The sequence below is a fragment of the Hyperolius riggenbachi genome, chromosome 8 (assembly GCF_040937935.1).
Source record: "Hyperolius riggenbachi isolate aHypRig1 chromosome 8, aHypRig1.pri, whole genome shotgun sequence".
In the NCBI taxonomy this organism is placed as follows: Eukaryota; Metazoa; Chordata; class Amphibia; order Anura; family Hyperoliidae; genus Hyperolius; species Hyperolius riggenbachi.
The window spans coordinates 237,330,208-237,358,128 of record NC_090653.1 but is presented as its reverse complement, the minus strand read 5'-3'; the positions used below and the strand labels follow the sequence as shown (position 1 = coordinate 237,358,128).

The 27,921-nt window shown below is 44.4% G+C and overlaps 1 protein-coding gene across 4 annotated transcripts in view; it reads right to left on the bottom strand.

Annotated features, from left to right (window-relative positions):
* Positions 1–27,921, bottom strand: part of PLXNB3 (plexin B3) — a 177,495-nt gene that overhangs the window by 53,698 nt on the left and 95,876 nt on the right. For all 4 annotated transcript variants that reach the window (XM_068248383.1, XM_068248382.1, XM_068248385.1 and 1 more), the window contains exons 5-10: positions 19,671–19,771; positions 15,993–16,125; positions 11,850–12,006; positions 7,632–7,740; positions 6,509–6,620; positions 292–420 (exon numbers count right to left, since the gene is read on the bottom strand). In XM_068248383.1, the coding sequence (XP_068104484.1) occupies positions 292–420; positions 6,509–6,620; positions 7,632–7,740; positions 11,850–12,006; positions 15,993–16,125; positions 19,671–19,771 (741 nt within the window). The remainder of the gene's footprint in view (positions 1–291; positions 421–6,508; positions 6,621–7,631; positions 7,741–11,849; positions 12,007–15,992; positions 16,126–19,670; positions 19,772–27,921) is intronic.

Genomic DNA, 27,921 nt, shown 5'->3' with positions numbered 1-27,921 from the left:
TCTGACTGAAGTCAGACTGGATTAGCTGCATGCTTGTTTCAGGTGTGTGATTCAGCCACTACTGCATCCAAAGAGCTCAGCAGAACTGCCCCACAACTGGTATTGTTTAAAAGGAAACATTCATATCCCTCTCAGTTTAGGTTCTCTTTAAGCTGTAAGAACTCTGTAGGTTACAAAAATCCACATCTTTCATGCTTATATATGATTATAATAACATCACCCTAGATTCACGCCATTAGGTACAGCCATTAGGTACAGCCACGCAATTTAGAAACAAGTACTGTAACTCACATTGAGCAGGTGCAGATTGCGTCCGATAAGGTCCAGTTCTCTTTCCAGGCCAACAGGAATCAGGTGAGAGCCCTTCACTCTCTCCATTCTCGGGCAAGAATCTGGGCCAGACAGCTGCTGATCTCCATCCTGCATGAGGGACAAGACATCAGCTCAGGCCTAATCTAGCAACCAGTGGTATAGTTTAGCGATATGGACCCCAGTGTGGGCACCTCAAAACACACTTTACATAATGGATACACAGCAGCAAAACCTGCGGAGGGCAGCTGAAGTGTCAGAGAGGTTTGAAGTGGACCTGAACTCTTGCACAAGACAGAAGGAAAACAGAGAAATCCACCCTGTATGTATTTAGAGAATTTAGCCTGTCTAGTTCCCCCTCATCTGTGACTAATCACCAGTGTAATTTGCTCCCTGGGGCTGGTTACACACTTCTAGCCCACGGTAGCAGTGCGATTGGATGATTGGAGATTGGAGCAGTGCTGATGGAGATTACTGCGGCAGTACGCGGTAATCCCCATTCTGGCTGCAGGCCAAGCAGGAAGTGAGGCCCTCTAGTACTCGCTTCCTGTGGCCAACGTTTGAACTGCGTGGAGATGTATTGACAAAAGGCACTTCTGTGTATGCGCGCCGCAATGCAAAAAAATAAATATAACTGTCACCATAGACTTACATGATTTCCACTCACCGCGCAAGTTCAACACCAACGCACTGTTGTGCCAGTGTAGGCCGAGCGGCAAATATGTCACTTTGGCCGCATCGGTGTGAACTACCCAATAGACTTTCATTGGTGCACCGTCACCGTGCAGTAAAAACAGGGTGACGCAACCCACCAGTGTGAAAGGGGCCTCAGCTTTGTCAGCTCAGGAATCTAGGCAGCCTTTGCAGAGCAGCTAATTGGTAACCCAGGATGTTGACCCTTTGTCTGCTTCCATGAAATCAGGAAGTAGACACACTGCAAAATTAGTGCAGGATTTCTATTGAGACTTTTTTTTCTTTAAAGGTTATTATGCTGTTGGTTATCTTTTAGAGCAGAGAGGAAGTTTTGAGTTCAGGTCCTCTTTATGCAGAGGAATGGAACAGTTGGATAGGGCCCATCCTCACTCTGGCAATTAGTGAGTAATTCCTGCTAATCGCCGAAGAGCTAGTACTTTTTAAAACGCTAGCGCAATACAAACTATTAGCAGTGATCTCACTGCCGTGACTGCCGCCGATCGCGCGCGATTAGCTGCAATCGCAAAATGCATGGCATGTACCATTTTATCACGATTCTGGAGCAATCACGATACAGTGCTTAAAAAATGCTGATCGCGATTGCTTAGGAATCGCAAGAGTGTACAGTGATTTTACCGTGCTAATAAGTGCTAGCGTTTTGCGATTGCCAGTGTGAATGGGCCCATTCTTACTTAGGTAATTAGTGGCCTTTTACCGCTAATCGCCGAACTGCTAGCGTTTTTAAAAGTGCTAGTGCAACATTAGCTATATGGTAGTGATACATGTAGCATTTTACCGCAATTCTGGAGCGATCGTGATACACTGCTTAAAAAGCGCTGATCAAGAGTGAGCAGTGATTGTACAGCATAAAATCACTAAGGGCTCATTTCCACTATAGCGAATCCGCATGCGGATTCGCACAGCCAATACAAGTGGATGGGCCTGTTTCCACTTGTGCGTTGTGCGGAGCGTTTTTGTGTGCGGGGAAAATCTGCACGGCAGAGCCGTCAGAATTCGCTCCCCGCACACCGCTAAGCGAATCGCATACAATGTATCTAATAGAGAAATCGCATGCGGTTTTGGCATGCGTTTTTCCCCGCGATTTCGCATGCGATTTCGCTTAGGAGGTAATGTTAATTTACACAGGCAGTGACATGGTTAAAATCGCCCACCTACTACCCTATGCGAAATCGCATGCGAAATCGCGGGAAAAAACGCATGCAAAATCGCACCCGCATGCGATTTCGTCTGCGGTGATTTCCTGGCGATTCCGCACCGCACAAGTGGAAATGCAGCCTAAGCGCTAGTGTTTTGTGTTTATAAGTGTAAATAGGCCCTTAATCAGCGGTCCTCAAACTAGTGGTCCTCAAACTCAAACGAATGTGGCCCCCTGAGGCTTTTTTTACCGGCCCCCACACACAAAATGTATTATAGATGCGGTCGGCTACATCTTTAAATATTGGTGGTCCGCATATACCATGAAGCCAGAAAGCAGTAATTCACTGGTTTCCAATCAAATTCCACATCAGGTGACACTGTTGTCCAATTGGACTGAAGGTTGTCACCTTAGTATGCATCACTGTCTTGCCCGCAAAAACTTCTATGTATACTCCGGCCCCCCAGCAGTCTGAAGTAGGTTGACCCGGCCCTCGACCCAAAACGTTTGTGGACCCTTGCCCTTAACGATTACCACTATTCAAAGCAAAAGTAGAGATCTAGTGATTTGAGGAGGACCCTTGCTAGGCCCCTCTGTCACAGAGGCCCTGGTGCAGTCCCAATCTCTACACCCCTAACTGCTATGTCACTGCTAGCAATGTCAGAACAAGAGACTTGCACCGTGCCAGGCCCTGGCGCAGGCTATTTACTTAACAAGAATTAACAAGTAAAATCTGTGCTAATTGAAGGGTGTGTAGCAAAACAAAAATGTTTAAAGATCACTTTGTGTTTTGAGAGACAACAAAAGAAAAAAAAAAAACTACGTTGTGCAATCCCCCTTTTACAGCTGGTAAATACAGGACTACATAAAATAACATGTGGATAAACTGTCGACTCCCATGTACTAATTAATATACAGTACATCACCACCATTGAAAGGCCTTAGTCAAATGCTGCTACGTGTGTGCTTTGCGCATAATTTCAAGTAACAACATGTGTTGTATTCAATTACCCCATCCCAATGCTCAAAAGTTTCTTAAATTTAGTGGAACAACCCATCTTTGCTAAAGTCCTTGTAAATCCATGCTCTCCAGGCTCCTGCAGAGGCGCTATATTTTTTTTCACATAATGACAATCAGGTTCCATGCTTTATACCAGAGCTCCCCAACCCTGTCCTCAAGGCCCAGCAACAGTATACCTTTTGCAGGAAACCACACACATGCACAGGTGAGGTAATTAGTGTCTCAGCAAGCTGATTAACCACTTGCCGACCAGGGGAATTTTCACTGATCGGTGCTGCGTGGGCTCTACAGCCCGCAGCACCGATCAGCAGTGCAGCAGGGCGATCAGACTACCCCCCTTTTTTCCCCACTAGGGGGATGTCCTGCTGGGGGGTCTGATCGCCGCCGGCCATTAGTGGGTAGCGGGGGGGGCTCCTCAAAGCCCCCCTCCGCAGCGTTTTGTGCGCTCCCCCCCTCCCCTTACCTCCCTCTCCTTCCTGGGCTGCGCAGGACGGATATCCGCCCTGCGCATTGTGGGATAGGCTTCAGCCTATCATATGCCGGCGATCCCCGGCCAATCAGAGGCCGGGGATCGCCGATCTGACTTACGGCGCTGCTGCGCAGCAGCGCCGTATCATGTAAACAGCGGGGATTTCTTCCCCGCCTGTTTACATTTTGCCGGCGAGCCGCTATCGGCGGCTCTCCGGCTGTTCACGGAGACACCCTCTGTGAACTGACATGGAAAGGCCGCTCGATCGAGCGGCCGTTTCCATGGTAACCCGCAGACGACCAGTTTACGCCAATCGGCGTTAGCTGGTCGTCAAGAGGTTAACTACCTCTGTGGATTTCCACAAAACATGCACTGTTGGTGAGCCTTGAGGACAGGGTTGGGGGATCACTGCGCCAGGTGACTTTTTTTGGTATTTAAAGAGGAACTGTAGTGAAAACAAAATGAATAAAATTGCTTCTTTTTTTTACAAAAGTCACATAGATTATTTAGCCAGCGTTTTCTCATTGTAAAAACTTTCCTTTCCCTGATTTATATTCTGAAATGTACTGGGCTGGATTTACCATAAGGCACTGTAGACATGTGCCTACAGGTGCCTGATGATGGAAAGGGGGCTCACTCCACTCCCTCCTTCCCTATGCAGAGTCCTCATGAGAATGTAAATGAGAGGTTATTCACCCTGCTCTCTTTATTCCACTGATGAGATCTCCCTTCAGTCAGGGGCACCTCTACGGTAGCTACTTAACCCTCCTGGCGGTTAATTAAAACCGCCAGGGGGCAGCGCAGCACTATTTAAAAAAATAAATTTAAATCATGTAGCTAGCCTAGCGCTAGCTACATGACAGCTGCTGTGCAGCGGCATCCGCCCACCCTCTTCGATCAACGGATTTCCATTAGGGCTTCCCCCGTCGCCATGGCGGCGGGCGGGATGACGTCACCGACGTCAAAGGGAGTCCCAATCCACCCCTCAGCTCTGTCTGGCACTGATTGGCCAGGCAGCGCATGGGGTCTGGGGGGGGGGGGGGGGGGGCTCGGCGATCGGGCAGTACACGCAGCTAGCAAAGTGCTAGCTGCGTGTACAAAAAAAAATAATTATGCAAATCGGCCCAGCAGGGCCTGAGAAATCCTCCTGCGCGGCATAGCCCGAGCTCAGCTCGGGCTTACCCCCAGGAAGGCTAATACTGCGGTTCCTCTAGCTAAATACTTAGGGGCAACCCTAGCTACTTATTATTGAGGGTACTTCTGGCTACCTAATTCTAAGGGACACTAGTAGCTATCTATGGGGGAAGGGAAGTAAGGTAGAAGTGACAGCCGGGCCAGTCAGCACACTTGCGGTGCGGTTCAGCAGTGGTTTGTAGATTCATGGAGGGCAAAGTCTAATGTGCCAGGAAATCTGTGCCTATAGGCTCCTGTGAGGTAAATCCGGGCCTGGAAATCTATCACATATGGCGATAGCTTTAGTTCTGCCAGGTGCTCTGTACAATGCAACAAGGCTCATAGGCAGCAAATTGTCAGGACCATAGTCATGACATCACACCGTGGGAGGGATTTCACAACAATATGAGCCACAATATGAGCCACACAGCCTCTCATGGGAAAGGTGGTATCAGCTACTGATTGGAATGAAGTTCAATCCTTGGTTACAGTTCCTCTTTAAGTTCAGCTACCTTGTCTGCACTGAACACTTTAAACTTTTTGTCATCACTAAATGTAAGTTTTACATAAAAAAACCCTAATTGCCATTAGTACATTTAAGCTTTACTTAATATGTTTTCGTAAAAAACCCACATGCACTCCTTTGGATCCAATCGATGTTGGCACATCTCCTGGCCAGGAAGTGTAATCACATCCACTGACTACATCTCCTAGCCAGAAATGTGCAACATCACCGGGACGTTTCAAACTGCAGCTGCTCCCTGGGAAACGTGGTGGACCATATGGGGACAGTGAGCTACAGGACACACCATCCCTATAGGTAAGAAATGACCCCACATCCGCTCCAAAGGAAACACTGTTACAAACCCTCCCATATGGGGAAGTTCATCTTATAATATTTCAGGTCCCTAGTTTGCTCTAAGATGAAAAAATAATAATAAATAAGGGAACACAAATGAATTCTAAGTAGAGACAAACAGACAACACAGAAAGCCGCCAATAGTGTAGCAAGTGAAGACAATGGTAAGTCGTGACATATATAAAATTATACTGACAAACAAGGGTTACCGGCAAGGCAACCATTGATTGAACAGTTGGGGAGTTTAGATCTTATCCCACTGAGGTTAAGATGTCTCTCTCTGTAGATAGGAAAAAGGGGAAAACACCTCTCCACCCAGGCGCCTATCAGAGAAAAATACACTAAAAACAGGGACGTAGTGGTGGACTTACCTCACCCCCAAAGAAGACTCGATTTTGCTGAATATTAGACAAAAATCAGCGTTCTTATCCACAGTGAAACACATTCCACAGGCATATACCACTTCATCAGGCCTCAGAAGGGCTTAGGTTTGAATTACATTCTGTCCAGATACTCCCTATTTTGCCTGATGAAGCAGGCCATACCTCCAAAACACATTGCACTGTAAAGTTGTCAAATAAAGACAATTTTTGTTTGATATTCAACAAAATCGAGTCTTCTTTGGGGAAGGCAGGTCCACCACTACCTCCCTTTTTAAACGGTTGTGAGTGTATTTCTAAGTAGGATTGTTACTATATATATATATTTATATACACACACACACACACACACATACATACACCATATTTATCTCATCATGTGACTTCAGGTACGCTTTAGATAAGACCCTTTGCCACTACCAAACAGGTGATAGAAGTATCTGCTTACATTCTGGTTGTAGATGATGGTCTGGTCCTTGCTGCACGTGGCACTGTCGATACACTCGTGGTCATATAAACACCAGTGACACCTCCAGGGGCTGCTCACACACCCACTACACCTGCAGACACAAAACACACAGCTTCATTCAGGGACTGCTGCAATACCTGGGCTACTAACACTCTATAATATGTATAATTTACACACCACAGTCCCAGTTACATAAAACAAATCTCAATTTTACACCCCCCTCCCCGTTGTGCATTAAGGCACTTTACGTTTTGTATTAAAAGTTCAGATCCTGGAGGTAGAAGATCAGCAGGACAGACAATTGGTATTGCTTAAAAAGGAAATAAATATGGCAGCCTCCATGTCCCTGTCACTTCAGGTGTCCTTTAACCCTATACTATGGTAGAGCATGTAGATCCACTTGTTGGGGACAAAAGTAATTCCAGAAGCTCTCAAGCAACTATCTCATCTCAAATCTGCTTCAGATTCCATCCCAGCAACACAGCAGTGTCAGCTGAGTTCCTGACGTTCAGGATTTAAAGCAGCCGCATAGCATCTGGGCTGTTGAAAAATGCTTGTACAATGAAAAGTATATGGAAGTGTTCTCATCTAAGCGATTTGCTGAAACGCAAACTCGTTGCCTGCAGCTTTTTCTGCGATTCTGAGTGATTAGCGTTTCAATGTTAAGTATAATAGTGCTGGTAAAACGCTCTGGAATCGCTGGCCTGTTCACACTCAACAGAGTTTTTCCAGCGATTTTCCGCACCAAACCTTGCAGTTTACCCACAAAACACCTCTTTTTCCTGTGCAGATGTCATTTGCTGTTTATGGAAGACAGACACAGCTTATTGAACTAGAAATCGCTGAAAAAAAACGCTGGAAAATCTCTAGGAAAAAATGCTGGAAAACTCGCTCAGCGCTTGCAATTGCGTTTAACGATTTCTAGTGTGAATGGGCCATAAGAGGGTTACCAGGGCAGCAGGCAAGTGATACATGTGCTTCAGGTGTGTGTGTAATCAAACAGCCCTGCTTTGTCGTCATTTCATATTATAGAATAAAAATACCACATATTTGCAATATTGAAAGGTAAAAATGACCTAGGTTCTTTAACACAGACACTTACGGGTTAGAGACCGCCAATTCCATTACTGCACCGCAGTCATAGAAGACAAAGTCTGTCACGGCAACTGTGATTTCCTTGTACACCAGCGCTAACCGCACAGTCACGTGATCTGCCAACACAAAAGACTTTTATATTACAGGCTCTCGGAATCAAAAATGAATAGACAGATGGAAAAAAAAAAACCTCAAGGTTGCCAGAAATATCACAAATTAAACAGTCATCAGTATGCCTTAGGGCTGGTTCAGACGGACGTTTGGAGGCGTTGCGTTTGCTGGCGTCGCGTTCAGCAGCGTTCGTGTGCGTTTGGATGCGGTCGCGTTTTTTCTTCCCCTAGGGGGACATTAGCCGTCGCGGTTAACCTCCCCTGGAAGCTACATGTAGCTTCCAGGGGCTCCTTGAACGCCAGGGAAAATCGGGACCCCAAACGCCGCGTTTGTGTAAACGCGCTTGAAAGCTTGGTACAAACGCTCCCATTCACTTGAATGGGAGCGTTTAACACCAAGCCCTGAACGCTGGCTGTAAACGCTCTGCAAACGTCCGTCTGAACCAGCCCTTAAGCTTCGTACACACGCTTGAGAAACTCAACCAAGATGACCGTTTTGCACCATCTCGGTCAAGTATCCAGCAGGTGTACAGCGGTGGGCCCCTCCCCCACAATACAGTAATTGGATCTGTCAATAGATATTTGATTAAAAAAAACAGTCAGGTCTGTTTAATTACAGATTTAAACGTAAATGACTGTTCACTTATGAAGGATCAGTGCATTCATCGAAGTACCATCCGAATTTGTGGAAAATATAACAGATTAGCAGCATGATGGTTAAAGCTGGCTACACACCATATGATCTTAATTATACAATCTTTCCAGTGGAGTAAAGTGCCGAGTAATGTGCCTGTATTATATAAATACAGGGAACAAAAAAGTACAATCTATAAATATAATGGTCAGCACGGTGGTGTAGTGGATTGCACGCCGGGATTGCAGCGATGGGTTCCCGGTTAAGATACCCATACATCTAGCAATGATGAGCAGATTCCACCAAGAGACAAATCTCTTTCTGATCTAATCTTAGAGAGAGATCTGTCGCCTGCCCATACACAATCAGCCAAGTCCGCCACATCCGCTGCTGACCCCTAGTGCATAAATGTGCACCCTGCGTGTTCATTTATATATCACCTGTTCTATGCTGCCCTTGTATAGCACGTGGCATGTGTGATGTCAGACATGCACCATGTGCTATACGCAGACGGCATGTATAGCGCTAATGGAGGCGCAGGATTCTGAAGATGGATGGGCACCGTGTGGTGGGCCACATAGGGCAGGTAATGTATAAATGCACACACCGGGGGCACATTTATACACTAGGAGGAACAGCGGCGGGAGTTTTGTAGCTTGTCCCGTTATGGCTCGCTGTTACCACTGTGCACCCGATTCACCACTAGAGACGGTGGTGAACTGCTCGCCGGCGAACATCTATGAGCAACCTTCATTAGTACGCATGCCCTGACCTGGCAGTGCGTGTCCTTGATTGCGCGCCTGTGGCCGGCCACGCTTTGTGACGTCACGGTCATGCGCTAAGCGTGCCTGGCCACAGGCGAGCACCACCGGGCCAGGGCATGCGTACTACAGCGAGACATTGTGACCCGGAAGTAGTACAGGGCCAGGCTGCCCATAGCTATTCGCGGTGAGCAGTTCGCCTATGCAAATGAGGTGCTCACATAAATCACTACTGACCACGAGGACCCAATATCTTGCAGCATGTCCGATTGATACATGCGACCAATTTCAACCCGATTGAGCATGCTCTTGGCGGCACAGATTTTCAACCAATTCGATAATTATTAAAATTGGATGGTCGATCAGCCGCCAAGTCGGGAGATGTATGGCCACCTTTAGAACTCCACCCAGGGCACAGAGTTTGAATGTTCTCCAGTCACTCTGGTATTCTTCCACATACCAAGCATAAAAAGCATACAGAAAAGTACAGTGGCTTCCCCCTATAACTGGGCTTAGACTATGATGTAGAATACGATGTCTATGGTAGGGATTAGATTGTGAGCTCCTCTGAGGGCTCTTTCACATCTGAGCCAGTTATCTGCAGTTTAACGCAAAGTCAATACTTTGCATTAATCAAGGTAAAATGAAAGTCCGTAGACTTTCATTTTACCTTTCATATCCGACGCTGCGTTTTCATGTGTTGCGGTTCGACGCACCCGGGAGCTTTTAATCATCGGGTGAATTAATAACTACCCCCTTTGACTGCGTCGCACCACAACATCCCGACGACACGCTGCAGGCCATAACGCATGCAGGAGAACGGCTCCTGCACACGTTGTTAGATGTGAAAGAAGCCTAAGGACAGTCAGTGACATGACTATGTACTCTGTAAAGTGCTGCGGAAGATGTCAGTGCTATATAAATACTAAATAATAATATAAATAGATACATAACTGCACTTTGGGATAGGAGTTTGGTTTATGTTGTAATACATGCATGACGCAGTGTTACTATGGGGAAGTCATGTAAATGATTAGACAACTGACTCAGCGTTGTCAGGCTTCAGGAAAGAGGAATTAGGACAGAAGCAGGCATGACTTGTGTACACAATTAGAAGAGCCGGCTGATTGCAGCAGCAGACAGTGGCTGCCCTCTGCTCTCTATGAGAAGCAGCCACTTCTCTATCCACGAGACCACAACCCGCCAGCATCACCCTGTCATTCTGCAGCCTCTGGAACTCCACCAATGCTCAGCATTCCTGACAGACCTGATTACTGAGGACACAGCCTGAGCGCCCTCCATGCCTCTCTGCCGCAGAGTAGACAGTTTATGTTCCAGCCGTGCAGTCTAGCATAGCAGAGATACAGACATGCTGCACATACTGGTGTCTGGGCTCCAATCAGGGGGGAACTAAACAAATAGAGGTAGAGATATGTGAAGCAGTTACACATGCCTGCAATATAGTCCTACATACAGATTACCTGGGTGCTGATACTGGTAGTGTCTATGATAGTTGATACATGGTTTTCAGACCTGTGAGTCCTTCTAGTGCTGGCCACACACCCTACAATCTAATTGTACAGTCTGATGCCTGGTACTCATAATTTACGGCCAGATCGATTATATTTCCAACATGTCCGATCTGACTTCCGATCCATTTTCTGTTCAATTCTATGAAAAATCAGTTGGACATGTTGGAAATAATCGATCTGGCAGTAAATCTGCAAGAAAATCTCATTGTGTGTACCAGGCATAAGGGTGGCCCAATGTCACTTGGATGTATTGCCAGACCGACCAGTAGATAGATCCCTTTCTGAGACAGATTTCCAATATATTTTAGGAAGGAGTGCCCGTGGATGGATGAGCCTTTCACACTGCACACGGGCATTGTGTGTACCTATTCAATGAATTCACTCAGTTTACCCTTCTACTATATAGATTTGGTGGTAAGATTGGACAATAAACGATTGGATCATTAGTGTCCATCATTATTGTATATGAAAGTGATAAGACGGGCCAAGTTAATACAACCTAGGCTGCGCAATGTATGGCGAGTTTATTATTATTAAAATCATTAAGTATGTATACAGCACTGACATCTTCAGAGGAGTTTAACTTACCAGTATAGGTTTAGGATGTCGGAGGAAATTTAAACACCCAGAGGAAACCCATGCAAACACAAGGAAAACGTACAAACTCCATGCAGATATTGTTCTGCATTAGGTTGAAATGTGAAGCTGGAACTCTTTTACTGAAAGGCGAGAGAGTGTTATCACCTAACAAGGATTTATACTTTTTCACCCGTAGGCAAACTTTCCATTGGCTCCCCTTCCATAAGCAGAAGAGTCCCTCTTAATCCATGTGCAGCCCCCACTTCCACATGCTACATCCATGTAAATTAGCCCCTCTCTTCTATATGTTTCTTCCCATTTGCAACCTTGCCTTACATATGTATCCACCCCTCTTCCATGTGCAGCCACGCCCCTGGGCAACAGCCGCTCTCGGCCCGGACCTGTGTGGCCTTTCCAGAACTCTGACCCCAGCCACTATGCCACAGTGTAGCCCACTGTATAGCCACTATCAGTTACACATGGTCAGCCAAACTATTGCCACTGGCTAGAAAATTCTGCTACATGCTTCCTCTTTCACCAGTCAGCAGCTCATTTCCTGTTTTCAGCACAAATTCCAGAAACTTGAGTCTTGTCTGGGTGTCAGCTCACCTTTTCCTGGAGGATTGGGTGGCATTTGCTCCGGTGGCAGAGAGCGGCATCGGACCTGGGTGCCATATACAAGCGCAGGGGTGAACCACTCATTAAAGAAGCACTTCCAGCTGTCGTCGTTTGCTGCTGCTGGCAATCGTGGCACGGTCATGGAGATCTGTTGGGAGAGGACATTATACAGATCTATACAATACGTCATGTGTTCCATTCTAAATATCAGCCTGCTACAGCCTAAACCAAACAAAGTGCCCAATTACACTGCAGACACTGGTGACTAAATGCACTGCTGTGGCGCTGGGGTCACTGATTCAGATTGGTGCACACAAGAGCTTTGCATACACTTTAAATAACGATCATCAGGATAGATCTGAGGTTGGAAGGTGTGTGTTTGTCAGAGCTATTCTGCTGTAGATAATACAACAGTAGATCAGCTAGCGGTTAAACAAAAAAACGCAAAAGCTTGCCAGATGTCCGTGTGAACCAGCCCTAAAAATGGAACCAAAAACATTAAACAAAACCATAAATAAACAATCAAGGTTATGCCAAAGCCTTATTAAAGTCCCGTTTAACTATATTCTAAAATGACAGCCACATAATAGCCATAAAACATTTGTCATCTATGAGGTTATGCATTATGTGCAGCATTGGCTGGATGGTGTACTGGTTAAGGGCTCTGCCTCTGACACAGGTGACCTGGGTTTAAGTCTCAGCTCTTCCTGTTCAGTAAGCCAGCACCTATTCAGTAAGGAGATTTTGGGTAAGACTCCCAAACACTGCTACTGCCAATAGAGCGCATCCTAGTAACTGCAGCTCTGGAGCTTTGAGTCCGCCAGGAGAAAAGCACAATTAAAATGTTCTGTGTCTTTTCTTGTGCATGTCCCAGAGTAATAATAGTGTGTATGCACATGTGCATCCATGTATATGCAGCATGTGAAGAAATTGTTTTTTAATTTTTTGGGGGGGATTAATTTCACTCTTTGTCATCTGCAGAAGGCACTGGCGCATTTAGCCAGGGGGTTACCGATGTCTTGGATACCCCCTTGAGACTCCTGTACCTTTAAAAAAATTTCCCTGAAATCTCTGAAGTGGGCAAGCTGGTAAATATACAGAGGCTTGCCTCCTGCAGGGTCTGTGGGAAAAACTCAGCTCTCTCACCATTGTAAAGACTGCATGTAAACAGCTACATAAGGTATTTCACAGGTTGGAACGTTTTTGACAGTCCCTAAACTTCAGGAGGGCTGCCTGCAGCTTGTGAGGGGCTGACAGGGACAGGAGACACATTACAGGCAAGTAGCCTCTGTGTGATGTGGGACTGCAATACAGATACGCTCTCTGCTCTATCTCAGTCTCTCCACTCCTCCTCTCTCCCTCATTCACCCTTGTTTTCCCCCTTCCCCTAGCGCTGGCTGGATGTGTCCGTGCTGCCATGAATTGCACCTTTGTGACAAAAAACTGTCTCTTCTGATATGAACATTAAATGTGCAGATATGTTTGCTTTCTATGCCGTGTTGTAAAGTTAAGTGTTAAAAGGCCCAGCACAACTGCAAGGGTTTGTCTGTCTATTCATTGTTGAAGATATGATTTAGATGGCAGTTAGTGTGAATGAGCTCTAAAGCAATACCAATACCATGTGCGGTGAGTCATCACAGACAGCACTACACATAATGCCTGCAATGCAGGTAGCATGAAAGTCTATAGACTTTCATGTTAGCATTCACACTACAGTGTGCTGTATTGTAACTTAGCCGGGAACATCATCGCACATGATGTATGCATTGTCATGCATTTCTTTTTTTTAGAATGGAAGCTGCCGACCTATGCGATTTAGCACATTGCAATGCATGCATGCGTTGCCTAAAGTGAATGAGCCCTTTGTATCACATTGAAAGTTTTGTAAAAACTGGGAACTAGCTGTTCATTTTACAGAGGAACAGGTCTTTTGGTGCCAAATTCTTTTGTCCCTTTTCAAGCCTGGGAACTGATCTATATAGTGACAATATATGTAACCTTCTACTAGAATTGGTTTGTGAGACTTGAAATTTGTTTCTATCCTCTGAATTGATATGTAGCTTTTTTACAGATGCTAATATTATTTAGTATTTATATAGTGCCGACATCTTCCACAGATGCATATATCCCTGTATCATATGGTTATCGCTTGCGCCTATGTGGCAAATGCCACTGAATTGTCCAAACTAAGTCTATCTCCCGTTTCTCTCTCAGAGAGTTGTTCCAGGGCTGTTCCCCGTTCAAATTCGCTGCTTCCAGAAGCCCTCAGAAACACTTGTATCCTTGAGTACTTCCAAAGATAGGCAGCTCCGTAATACGCCAGCGCACTTTTGTGCATGGGCAGCATGGAGCCACCTGTCTTCGGAAGCACTTGGGGACATGAGTGCTTCTGGACCTTTCAGGAATCCCCCCTTAAAAATCCTGCATTTACCCCTGCAAGGGGCTGGCATTGCCCCTGTGTGACAGTACATAACTGTTGACAAAGTCCTACTTACATACACTAGGGTCACGTCAGACTCCTGGCATCTCTCCTGGCAGTGATGGAGATCAGGAGTAGAGAGCTGCAGCATTGATGTGAACCGCAAAGTGCTCAGAACACTCAGAAGGTTCTTGCTCCCTTATCGCCACATCCAAAACAAGCTTACAGAGGCTGCTCCTTGTTTCAAATCTTTCGGTTTCTCCCTGACCTGCACAAACTTATCTTGAATACCTCTGGAATACCCTAAACTGAAATTCCAGTCATTCGTGTATGCTGCCTAAACTCATCACCACTCATTTTCCAATGAGAGAAGGAGTGCTGCTTAGACAGAGCATGTTTGAATCACCCAAGCTCTGAACCTCCTGACACCACTTCAGTAACCTGGGAAGGCAGTCCTGTTGTCACACTGTCTGACATTTCGCCCTGGAGATATTCAGTAACCACGGCAATAGGGCTCTAGTTAATCAGGTTGTGTCTGCCACAACACGTGAACAAATACCTTCATTTTCACTAAGCACTTTATTAACACAATAATAATACTGAGCAGGACCTTCGGTTGCCTTTAAGAGAGCCTCAGTCCTTTGGGGCACGGGTTGTTTTGAGATTCTGGACCAAGCTGACATGATTCCATCACTAAATTTCTGCACTTTCACATCTAAAATTTCCTGCTACCATTGCCAGACCCAGACCTGGGTCAAAGTTATTTGTATTCTGAGATGCTATCCTGTTCACAAGTTTCAAAATGCAATTATCTGAACCTTTCTGTCGACTCCAACTAGTCTAGCCATTCTCCTCTGGTCTGTTAACCCATTAGCAGCTTCAAAAGAGTTATCTAATTTGGGATAAGTGTACTGCTTTTGACCTCAGTGGGCAGTAACGGTTGTGCTGTAAATTCTTGGAATGCTTTGATCTCTATCTACTAGCAGAAAAAATAAAAACTGAAAGTATTAGTCCTTTGTTATTGTCTCACACTGCCCCCTAGTGACAAATGTCCATAAATACACATTAAAGCAGTACTAATTATTAGCAGGGAACTGTAACAATGAGATACAAAAAAAAAGTGCTAAAATAAATTGGCTCGGAGCACTTGCAAGCCTCTAAATAAATTGGCTGCTAAATTGTTAAATCAAAAAAAGGTATTTTGGTTCACAGAACAGCCACACACTAGATGTTTGTGAATAAGCTCCTGACCTGTATCCAGGGCTGTGAAGTCGGTACAAAAATCTTCCGACTCAAACTCAGAGTCCTCAGTTTATGAAACCACGACTCTGACTCCAACTCCGGGTACCCAAAATGGCCCCAACTCCGACTCCTTACTCTAATACTTAACAGGGCTGTGGATTTTGTACAAAAATTATCCGACTACTCAGTTTATGAAATCAACGACTCCAACTCCGGGTGCCCAAAATTGCGCTGACTCCGACTCCAACTCCAACTCCACAGCCCTGCCTGTATCTGCATGGTTTTATTTACTTTGCTGCTGTCTTATGATTGGCTGATTAGATAATTGTATTAATAAGCAGGTATACAGGTGTTCCTAATTAAGTGCTTAGTTAGTGTACACAGTCACAGGTTCTCTTTAACACGAGAAGCCACAGGAAAAAAAGAAATTGGGCTGAACAATGTTCCGCAGAGTCCTGTTCTCTGCTACATACCTCCGTCTGCTCGTGTCGAGTCTGATTGGCTGGCAGGAGATCCTGGATAGCCACACAGTGAATCTGATCTTGAAAACTCCACAGCCAGTGATTATCCTCACCACTATCCTCGCACTGCTGCTTCTCTGTACACCTGTGATAATAATAACCAAAGGAAAAACCCTGTTAGTGATGTTCTCATTTTAGTCATCTCTAATTTACTTGCCAGGTTCAAAAGCCAAGCTAAACATTGCAACTGAAGTGTTCTGGGTTGAGCAGGAAGTGTTAGACCCCTGCACAAGGTTATTAATGTGCCTCTTCCTGTTCCCAGTGACATCACAGGAAGTGAGGAGAATCTTTCCAGTGCTTTTATATTTTGCAACTCACGAATTTGGAGGCATGTCGATATCCATTAGTCACCAACTAGTTTGCAGCGATCTCTGTGGTACTTGAGTTTAATCATTTGTTTGTTTCATTTAGAAACACCCTAGTTAATTTCTTACATGATGCAGTCATAGCAAGCAAGACATCAAACCATGTACAAAAGCATTTTAAAGCGGACCTGAACTCAGAACTTCCTCTCTCCTCTAAAAGCTAAGCAACAGCATACTATTTCTTTGTTACAGCTGATACAAATCCTGCAATAAATCTGCAGTTCATCTACTTCCTGCTTTCATGGAAGCAGACATAGGGTCAATATCCTGTGTTTACAAAATACCTGCTCTGCCCAGGCAACCAGCTGACATAGCAAATTACAGTTGTGATTAGTCACAAATGAGGATGGGGAAGACAGACAAAACTCTCTAAATACATACAGGGTGCATTTCTCACTGTTTTCCTTCTATCCTGTACAAGAGTTCAGGTCCACTTTAAATGCCAGAGGGACCTGTCACCTGAGTAGCAGAGGCTGCAGTGAGCCTTCATGGGAAGGTGAATATCTGCTTTATTAAGGGTGGATTACTGTAACATGCCTGGAGTTCTGCAGCCACACTGTACAGGTTTTTATGGTGCTTACTAAGATAATGATACATTTAGTTTAATGAAATGTTGGCGCATGTAACTACCAGCTTCGCCTGTTGCCTTGAGCTTAGCTTTGTGAACAATACAATATTCAGAATGCTCAGCTCCCAATAAACAGGAGTCCGTTTTCTTTGGCAAGACTTACAGGTGACCAACCCCTATAATTACTGGGCATAAATGAACCTTTTTACAGGATGAATATACCTAATATCAAAGCATTATTGGACTATAAAAAGTAGCAAGACTTAGCACAGCAAGAACAAATCAGGTCAGCCCTGAGACAGTATGACTGTCAGGAGATTGGGCTGGCAGAAGATATAGGTGGGACATCTACTCAGTCACAGTATCGATTTATTCCCTTTCGCCATGTAGTTTGCTTTTTCCAGCTTTTGATCTCACACCTACTACTGCTCCCTCTATAACGCTCAAAACTATTAAATCCAATGGAGCCTCCTTAAAACGAGCTACAGCAGGTGAGCAGTTCCAGGAACTTCAGGGATCTCACCAAGAGGCTCAAAAAAAAAAAAATTTGTTTTCCCCTACTTTGCTATCACTAACATTACAAGGATGATTTATGGGCTAATTTCCCGATTTAACTGATGGCTAACACAACACAATACTCTACTGCTACTACTAAAGGTGGCCATTAACAAAACAATTCTTCAGGCAGTCGATTCTCCAATTTGATTGTAATATTGATGATCGCATCAATCCTTTTTCTGATCGATTCCATTAATCTCACGGAATTGAATAGTAGCCATCTTTCTGTTAGTGGGCCCCAACCATCCTTTCTGATAGATTGATCCAAATAACTGCATTGTTAATGGCCACCTTAAAGGGAACCTAAACAGAGATGGATATGGCCTTTTCTTTTTAAAATACTACCAGTAACCTGACTCTCCTGCTGATCCTGTGTCTCTAATACTTTCAGCCACAGCCCCTCAACAAGCATGCAGATCAGGTACTCTGACTGAAGTCACACTGGATTAGCTGCATGCTTGTTCCTGGTGTGATTCAGCCACTACTGCAGCCAGAGATCAGCAGGACTGCCAAGCAACCGGTATTGTTTAAAGGAAACATCCCTCTCAGTGAGGCTTTGCTCACATCTAAAATCGCGATCGCCAGCGTTATGCGATTTTTGTGAGTGATCCCCCCCTCCCAGCGCATACCTGCACGCTACGATTTTTTGTAAAGCGCTTTTCAAAGCGCTTTTGCAGAGCGATTTGTTTTTTTTTTTTACTTCCTGACGCAAGTCAGGAAGTGAACTATTTGACCCATTAAAGAATAAATACAATGTATTTATGCTTAAAAGTGCGAACGCAATCGCCGCACAAAGCGATTTTGTGAGCATTTTGCGCTTTTCCTATATCTTCCATTGTAGCAAAACAGCCCTAAAAATGGCACATGCAGCGCTTTGCTGAGCGGAAAGCTGACGAAACGCTCAGATATGAACTATCCCATAAGGATTCATTGCACTAGCCATTTTAGTGCTTTTTTTAAAATCACCGGCGCGCAAAAAAACCCCCACAACACCCTAGGTGTGAACGATGCCTTAAGGTCCCTTTTAAGTAGTCGAAAGCTGACAGTTTTTGAGCTAGTTTATCTCCTCATGGGGATTATCAGTGTATTCTTTATTTTCAAAAGCACTTATTGGATGGTAGTTGCTCAGTCCAACTGCCAAAATAGAGTGCAAATGAGTAGGGGTGCTGGTCAGGATACTTGTATAGATCCTTCCCAATGAGTGTTTTGTAAAAAATAATAATAAAGGAAATACTGAGTATCCAAGTATGTGTACACATTTTAAATGTTACAATTTTTTCCAATAGTGGTCTTTTAAGCCAATAATGGTGAAATCTGCCACAGTAAGTGTCGTAAGTACAACGGTATTAAAAGCAGCGCTGGGACCACCGGACATGCCTCATAAAGGGATGGTGCGTGTGGCCGTGCTCCCGTCTGCGAACTAGCATGGCCGAACCGCGCAGTTAGCCTCGTGCACCTGCACAGGGCTGATCAGGCACAGCTTCTTCCCCCAAGCCTGAGCAGGCTCTATGCTACTTAGTGCGGCTGCGCTCATTCGCTGGTAGGGGCGCGGCCGTAAACTTCCAGGCAGGGCCGCTTCTAGACTTTTTGCTGCCTGACTTGTGAGGATGCGACCCCCCCCCCTTCCCCCACAATGAATGATAGCACACCACCCGACATTTTGCACCGCACATTACAGCTGCGGTGAGCCCCCCAAAAAACACCCTCAGTATAGGTAGGTAGCCAGGTACAGGTGCCCCCAGTATAGGTAAGCCAGCTACAGTTTGCCCCCAGTATAAGTTGGCCGGGCACTCTCTTCACTTCCTGTTTCTGCCTGGTGCTGGCCCCAGGCTTCTGCTGCTTGAGGAAGTTGCCTCACTTGGCATCATGGGTGGACTGAGCCTGCTTCCAGGGGGTCCCAGTGTCCAGCAGTGGTCTGGAGGAGGACATGGAAAGCCTGTGAAAGATCAAGAGGCTACCCTCTCCCAGGTTTCTGTTTTTCTCTCCTACTGATCTCACAGGTTTGCTTTAAGTAGCATGATTATGATGTCTCCTAAAGTAGTTTTTTTTCTTTTTGTCTGTAGCTATGCTTTAACATTTTGTACTTCCGAATGCAACAGAACACTGTACAGTATGCTATACTCCAGGCTAGACATGTACCTTCCTTGCAGTACACACCACCCACAGAAGGGGTCTCTAGCAGCCAGACACTCATTACATGTGGAGAAGCGGGAACACTCAGCAACCGGAAGCCTTGTGACCTGAAACACAACAAAAAGGTGTACAAATGGTCATTGCTGGCTCATAAAAAACAAAAAACAAAAAAAACAACAACTTATAATTCTCAGAATCAGAAATGTTTATCATTATCCAACTATTCAAATCACCAACAGTCCCTGAGATTTTTAGATTAAAATGTAAACATTAAAAACACAGGAATTAAAGCCCATTTCCACTAATCTATTCTATATATTTCTAGCTATCTGGAATTGCTCCTCCTCCTCATCCATTTAGTGAACTCTGACTCTTCGTGACCATATGTATTGCTCCTTTCAGCTGTTGCATGGGCACGTTCATAGCTTCACATATGCTGTCCAACCATCTTAGCCTCTGCCATCCTCTTATTCTTTTTCCTTCTTTTTGCCTCAGTTTTTCCAAGCATGAAGAATTTATTCAAAGAATTCGGTCTTCTCATTATGTGACCCGCGTATTTAAAGCGGAGTTTTACTTACCTGGGGCTCCTGCAGCCGACCTTTGCCCGCGCAGCCACTCACCAATGCTCCGGTCCCTCGCCATGGCTCACTTTCACTTCACGCAGTTGGAGTGCACATGCGCGGCCCTGGCCACGTGCGTCCTTGCTGTGCGCAGGACACTCCTGGCTACAGGAACGCGTATAAGGATACGCATGGCCAGGGCGCAATGGAGATTGACTTAGAAGTCGGCTTCCACAGCGTGAAGAAAAGTGAGCCACGGCGGGGGAACCGAGGATCAGTCCAGGACGGTGTGGGCACAGGTCAGCTGCAGGGGGCTGGCAGAAGCCCCAAGTAAGTGAAATACTATTTTTAGTTTATTAAAATTAATCAATACATTGCAAAGTGAGAAGTTAACAAATGGAAGAGAGACCAAGAAATGATTGATGTTCACCAAGTAAAATGTTTATATTGTTTAATCCACAATCAGGCTGCACGTAATCATCTTTTCTACTGGCAGACATGAAAAACAAAAAACCAGACAGCACCAACTGCCATTATCTATAAGCCCACCCCCTAACAATGCAGCAGCCTAAAAGGTTGTTGTTTTTCTTTATGGATCTACATATGCACAGAGGGAGATACTGGTTGATTGGCAATTGGAAACAGCCATTATTTAAAGCTCACAGACAGGAAAATGTCAGGACCTCGGTTCTGACATCACAAAGTGGGAGGGGTTTCACCACAGTATCAGCCATACAGACCCCCCTGATAATCTATTCGAGAAATGGTAAACATTTCTCATGGTAAAGGAGGTATCAGCTACTGATTGGGATGAAGTTCAATCCCTGGTTACAGCTCCTCTTTAAAGGGAAGGTCCAAGCAAAATAAAAAAATGAGTTTCACTTACCTGGGGCTTCTACCAGCTCCAATGCAGCCATCCTGTGCCCTCATAGTCACTCACTGCTGCTCCAGTCCCCCGCTGGCAGCTTGCTGACCTCGGAGGTCGGCGGGCCGCATTGCGTACATTTTTACGCATTCTTGCTAGTGCAGGAACATTAAAGAGAATCTGTATTGTTAAAATCGCACAAAAGTAAACATACCAGTGCGTTAGGGGACATCTATTACCCTCTTTCACAATTTCGCCGCTCCTCGCCGCATTAAAAGTGGTTAAAAACAGTTTTAAAAAGTTTGTTTGTAAACAAACAAAATGGCCACCAAAACAGGAAGTAGATTGATGTACAGTATGTCCACACATAGAAAATACATCCATACACAAGCAGGCTGTATACAGCCATCCTTTTGAATCTCAAGAGATCATATGTGTGTTTCTTTCCCCCTGCAGCTATCTTCCACTGAAGTGTCAGGCTATTTCTTCCTGCAGAGTGCAGACAGCTGTGCCTGTATGTAATTCCTCAGTATGTGAAAGCCCAGCCAGCTCAGAGGAGGATTTATCCAGCTTGTAAAAGATAATAGAACAGAGAGAAGCTGCACTAATCTAAATATCACACAGGCAGTGTGCAGAGAGGGGCCTAGATGGCATTTATAGCAGAACCACAACACTGAAGAACTTGGCAGCCTTCCAGACACAGGCCTGACAAGTCTGACAAGAGAGAGATAAGTTGATTAATTACAGAGATGGTGATAGTAGAACGTGCTGCAGTGAGCCAGAACACATTAGAATAGCTTTTGGAACTTGTAGGATGATAAAAAACAGGATGCAATTTTTGTTACGGAGTCTCTTTAACACTAGGAGCAGCAGTGAGTGACTGGAGCAGCAGTGAGTGACTACGAGGGCACAGGATGGCTGCATGGGGCTGGTAGAAGCCTCAGGTAAGTGAAACTCATTTTTTTATTTTGCTTGGTGATATTTCTATCCTTTAGTATATTGTCCATATTTGCCTTAGCTTTCCTCCCAAGCAACAAGCGCCTCTCGAAAGTGCTACAGATGAGGTTAATATGACAGTAAAACAGATTTGTCAGATGGGTAATTCCGGAAGCAGCCTCTGATGCAATAGTGAGTAAATCCCAGAGGACTCCCACTGGTTAATTAATGAGAGGCTTCATTATATGCATTTTATGGATCACTGCTGCCTATATGGTTTCGGAAAAATAAATGCATGCAAACATATGGCTTTGTTCACAGAGGTGTCAGCAGGGAATACCTTTCCCAGGGTGCTCAGCTTGCTTAGAAGTAACCTCGAGCTTACCATGATAAAATATATAATCAGAGGGTACCTTCCATGGAAACTGAATGCAGAGACATTGAAGCAAATTTTTGTTGTTGTTGATATAATGATCTGTATGTGTAGTACAGCTCAGAAATAAAACATTAAGTGCAGAGACAGAAATCTAATGTTTTTTTCCAGTACAGGAAGAGTTAAGAGACTGCAGTTATCTATGCAAAAAGCCATTGAGCTCTACAACTTTCAAAGTTACAGAGAGCTCTGAGTTCTGAAGGTTGTTATCTGAGCTTTCAGGCAAGGATTTTCTTTTTCTCTGCCAGAGGACAGGTCAACAGTTCACAGACTGCTCTGTAAAAACATTTAGAATGCTGAGTAGTGTGTAAATCGCACATATTAGAGAATGATGCAATGTTATAAAAACACTATATAACTTAAAATAAAAAAATATAAGAATATTTTCTTTGCTACTAATGTTCTAGTAATTATGTGTACTACACACCAATTCATTATATCATAATTTGTTTTTTACTTCAGTGTTAAAGAGGAACTTAACTGAATGTAACCTGATTACAGTTTTCATATTTTACAATATTCATTAATACATTATTATGTCAGTGTTCGCCGATGGCAAAATCTTCCCGATCCCTGATTAACATTCTTAAAGCAAACCTGAAGCGAAAATAAACGTATGAGATCATGAATTTTATGTGTAGTACAGCTAAGAAATAGAACATTAGCAGCAAAGAAAAAAAGTCTCCTACTGTTTCCCAGTACAGGAGGAGTTAAACGTCAGTAGTTATCTATGCAAAAGAGCTTCTCTGAGCTATTAAACCCAACTGGACTGAATACAATCCTGTTTTCTGAAGCACTTAGACAAGAAACAGTGAGAGACAGCTTGAAATAAGCGTTACTGCAGGAAAGTTCAAATGGTCATTATTTCTGCTTTGTTTTATAGCTTAAAGAACAACAGAAGTGAGAATAATATGGGGGCTGCCAAATTTATTTCCTTTTTAAACAATACAGTTACCCGGCAGCCCTGCTGGTCTATTTAACTGCAGTGGTGTCTGAATCGCACCAAAAACAAGCATGCAGCTAATCTTGTCAGATCGGACAATGTCAGAAACACCTGATATGCTGCATGCTTGTTCAGGGTATATAGCAAGGAAATGAGCAGCGCTACTTAAAAACAGACTAGTGCCTACCTGCAAAAGAGTGCAAGCCCCACTTGTGGGGTCGAATACACACCGAGCATACACATGACCTGTCTACCACTAGAGGAGGATGTTGGTTTCCATTAACAGCTTGCATGCAACCTATTAAGTACTCGTCCCTCCCACTGCGAAGAAGTCAATCCTCCATGGGAGGGGCCTAACACTAACTAAATCCTAACCTATGTATATGCATAGCCTGGGTGCGGCTAATCAAATAAAATCGAAAATTGTGCGCAATGTTCAGGGTATATGGCTAAAAGTATTAGAGGCAGAGGACCAGCAGGACTGCCAGGCAACTGGTATTGATTAAAAGGTAAGAAATATGGCAGCCTCCATATCCTTCTGGTTACAGTTGTCCGTTAAAAGACAGTGGGCTTGATTCACTAAACAGTGATAACTCATATCACGGCCGCACTAGCGGTTTCGCGCGCAATCGCGAATTTCCACGCAAATATTCCCAATTGCTTATGTAAATTCACGATTGCACGCGAAAATGCGGCCATGATAGGAGTTATCACAGTTTAGTGAATCAAGCCCAGCGTGTGGTATTATCCATTTTATCAGACGTTTCTTTTTTGCCTCAGGTTTGATTTAAATTGATTATAGCAAGGCCATCTCTAGCTAGCAAGGTGCACATTTACATAATGTTTGTTTGTTGTGTGTTCCGAAGTGAGCAGAAACAACAGCTGCTCTTCCATAATGTTTTCTATTGGAGAAGACTGCATAACTAAATAGCCTAGGCTAAACTTCACTGAATGTGCAAAACTACATACCAATATACCGCAATATATACATATAAGAAGTGTTTCTTTTGCTCAAAGCAGTATAATTACTTGAAAATTGGGTATTCTGAATAATTTACTGCATTCCACTATAAGTTGTTGTGGTGCCGCTAATTTTCAGCATTTACAAACATTGAAGCACATGTAGGCGTTCTCATTACTTCTGAGAGCCGCCTGCAAAAACCTGGAAAAGCGCTCTATGCAGTTTTTCGGCATGCGCTGTATGGCAAAAAAAGGTCACCTGACTGCCAGATATCCAGCTCAGGGTGAAATTACCCTGAATGAGATGCCAGTCATCTGTGACAGTGACATTTTTCAGTTTATGGCAGAACCATACTAAAAAATTCAATAATTTCTTCATTAAAAATCCATGACAGACCAAAGTAGAAAGAACAGAGTATCAGAGCTCTTCCGTGTCAAATAATCTGCAAAGAAAGCCTGGAGCAATGCATGGCATTTCCCAGTGTCACTCCTTCCTTAAAAGTAATATGTTTTTAAATCAGGATGTGGCCACAACAATTCTGATTTGTTTATTTAATCCATGTGATGGAATTAAGTACACAAAGGATAAGTATGCCAGGGAGCTAGTTTATTGTAGCACATTTTTTTTTATTTCACATTTGTTACATTTGCTTGCTACTAAATAGACTGCTGCAATGTGCATTTATGCCCAATTGTCACTAGGGGGCAGTGTGAGACAATAACAGGGGACTTCTGCTTTCAGTTTCTGTATTTTCTGCTAGCAGAGAGAGATATACAAGCATTCCAAGAATTTACAGGAGGAGTTCTGCCAACTGAGGTCAAAAGCAGTTTAGTTATCTTAAATGAGATTACTCTATAGGAGCAGCCAAAGCGTTAAACAATGAGGATTCCCTGGCTGTCCTTTTGTCCTGCTGATCCTTTTCCTCTAATACTTTCAGCCATAGACACTGAAAAAGCTTGAAGACTAGAGGTTTCTGACTGAAGTCTGACTAGATTAGCTGAATGCTTATTTGAGGTGTGTGATGCAGACACTACTGCAGCCAAAGAGGATGCCAGGCAACAGGTTTTATTTAAAAGGAAATGGACACACAGCCTCCATATCTCTCTTACTTTAGGTGCCTGTTCCCTGTTAAACAGGTTGCCTCTTGTAATTCAATTACAGAAAATCTTGTTTTCAGTTAATGCCAAAAGGCTTTGAAAACTAAACACAATGGCTACTCCCAGAATCAAATATTTATTTTTTGTGAAAAGCAGCCTATTCTATGCTATTTACACTGCTACAATTTTAATAGCCTAGAAAAAAACGTGGACCACCTTAAACAGTAAAATGCCTCAGCTTTGAGAGAACAACGACCACAAAACGTATGCAAACACAAAAGACAGGTGGTGTAGCGCGGCTGTTACGGCCTTTACGTCTGCATGTGTGAACCTTGCATGAAATATTTAGCATTGTGACCTGTCCGGATAGAGAACTTCCTGACTGAATCACAGGCCGTGTCCTCATGAAATATTCAGAGAGTCTCACACAAGAAATCTTCCAGAGAGAGCTGCACATCTCTGCCTGCTACACGGGAAACACTATACACTGTGTGTAATATCCCATTACTACACCAAGATCTAGGGAATAACACCTTGCTGAGTGTGGCAGCTTTCCACCTGAGGTGGCTTAAATTACACTTTTCAATTCCCCCCCCCCCCCCCCCCCCCACATACCAGAATACTGTGTAAACACGTAGACACCTGATAGGTCACACATGAGGTATTTTGTCACGGCCTAGTCCATTTCTGCATCTTCAAGTGTAAAAGCCCATATACACACGCTGGATTGATGTCGCCCAACAGGGATTGGTACCTCAATCCCACAGATGACATCACTGAGCTGAGGCTGTACAACTGACGACGCGTTCTGTTGCAATGCGGGGAGGCGGGGATCAATGGAACAGCGCAGATATGACGTCATGCGGTGGGCGTGGTGAGCAACATGAACATAGGTATTGGCTGATTCGCAGCTAAGTTGGTCTGCCTGGCTGGCGACGGTCAGGGGCTGCTGTACACACGCTGCATGATCGGCTGAGGTGGTCATTATTGGCCGCCTCAGCTGACTTCGATCTAGCATATGTACGGGGCTTAAAGAGAATCTGTATTGTTAAAATCGCACAAAAGTAAACATACCAGTGCGTTAGGGGACATCTCCTATTACCCTCTGACACAATTTTGCCGCTCCTCGCCGCATTAAAAGTGGTTAAAAACAGTTTTAAAAAGTTTGTTTATAAACAAACAAAATGGCCACCAAAACAGGAAGTAGGTTGATGTACAGTATATCCACACATAGAAAATACATCCATACACAAGCAGGCTGTATACAGCTTTTCTTCTGAATCTCAAGAGATCATTTGTGTGTTTCTTTCCCCCTGTTCTCATGCACTGAAGTTTCAGGCTGCTCGTTTCTTCCTGCAAACAGCTTTGCCCTTGTCTAATTCCTCAGTATGTGAAAGCCCAGCCAGCTCAGAGGACGATTTATCCAGCTTGTAAAAGATAAGAGAGAAGAGAGAAGCTGCTCTAATCTAAATAATACACAGGCAGTGTGCATAGAGGGGCCTGGAAGGGGGAGTTCATAGCAGAACCACAACACTGAAGAACTTGGCAGCCTTCCAGACACAGGCCGACAAGTCTGACAGGGGAAAGATACATTGATTTATTACAGAGACAGTGATAGTAGAAAGTGCTGCAGTAAGCCAGAACACATTAGAATAGCTTTTGGAACTCGTAGGATGATAAAAAACAGGATGCAATTTTTGTTACGGAGTCTCTTTAAGCCCAGGACAGATATGAGACATTTAATGGATGTAGTGATCACTTTGGTTAACGGTCTGGTGTCTGTACAGGTATCTGCTGTCTTCTACTCCCATCAAAACACAAAGGACTAGAAATTGGCTGCAGGGGATTTTTCAGCCAATGTCTTTGTTGCTCAACAAACATAAGATAGCATCATGCCTCTGATCACATTCACTCCCCATCCATCAGTATAGATAAGAGTTGGCTGCTTGCTAGTCCAGAGCCATACATTGCTGATGGGTAGAGGGAAGAGTAGCACCCTGGGCTCAGCCAAGCGTCTATAGTATAGAAGCTTGGCTGAGCCCAGGGTGCTACTCTTCCCTCTACCCATCAGCAATGTATGGCTCTGGACTAGCAAGCAGCCAACTCTTCAAACACATCTGGTCTCTTTAGGGCCTCCTGGCTGTACAGCAAGTACAAAGCCACCAATTTTTGGTACACTGTCTAATGTATAATCCAGCTTTTACTATTTGAGTGTTGGGTGAGGCTGGACACCGTTCATCACTGGGATGTGGGCAGGAGAGGTGAAGTATAATACTTTTTATCCACACACAAGAGCAAAACTATAGGGGAGCAGCTCCTGCAGCTGCAGAGGGGCCTAGAGCTGTGGGTACCCAACTACCTAGCCTCCCTCCCCTAATACAGGGGTCCATCCTCCAGATTAGGTGCTGTTGTGGCCACAGTTATTATAGATGGGAAGATCATAATAGCAACACTTGTTATAT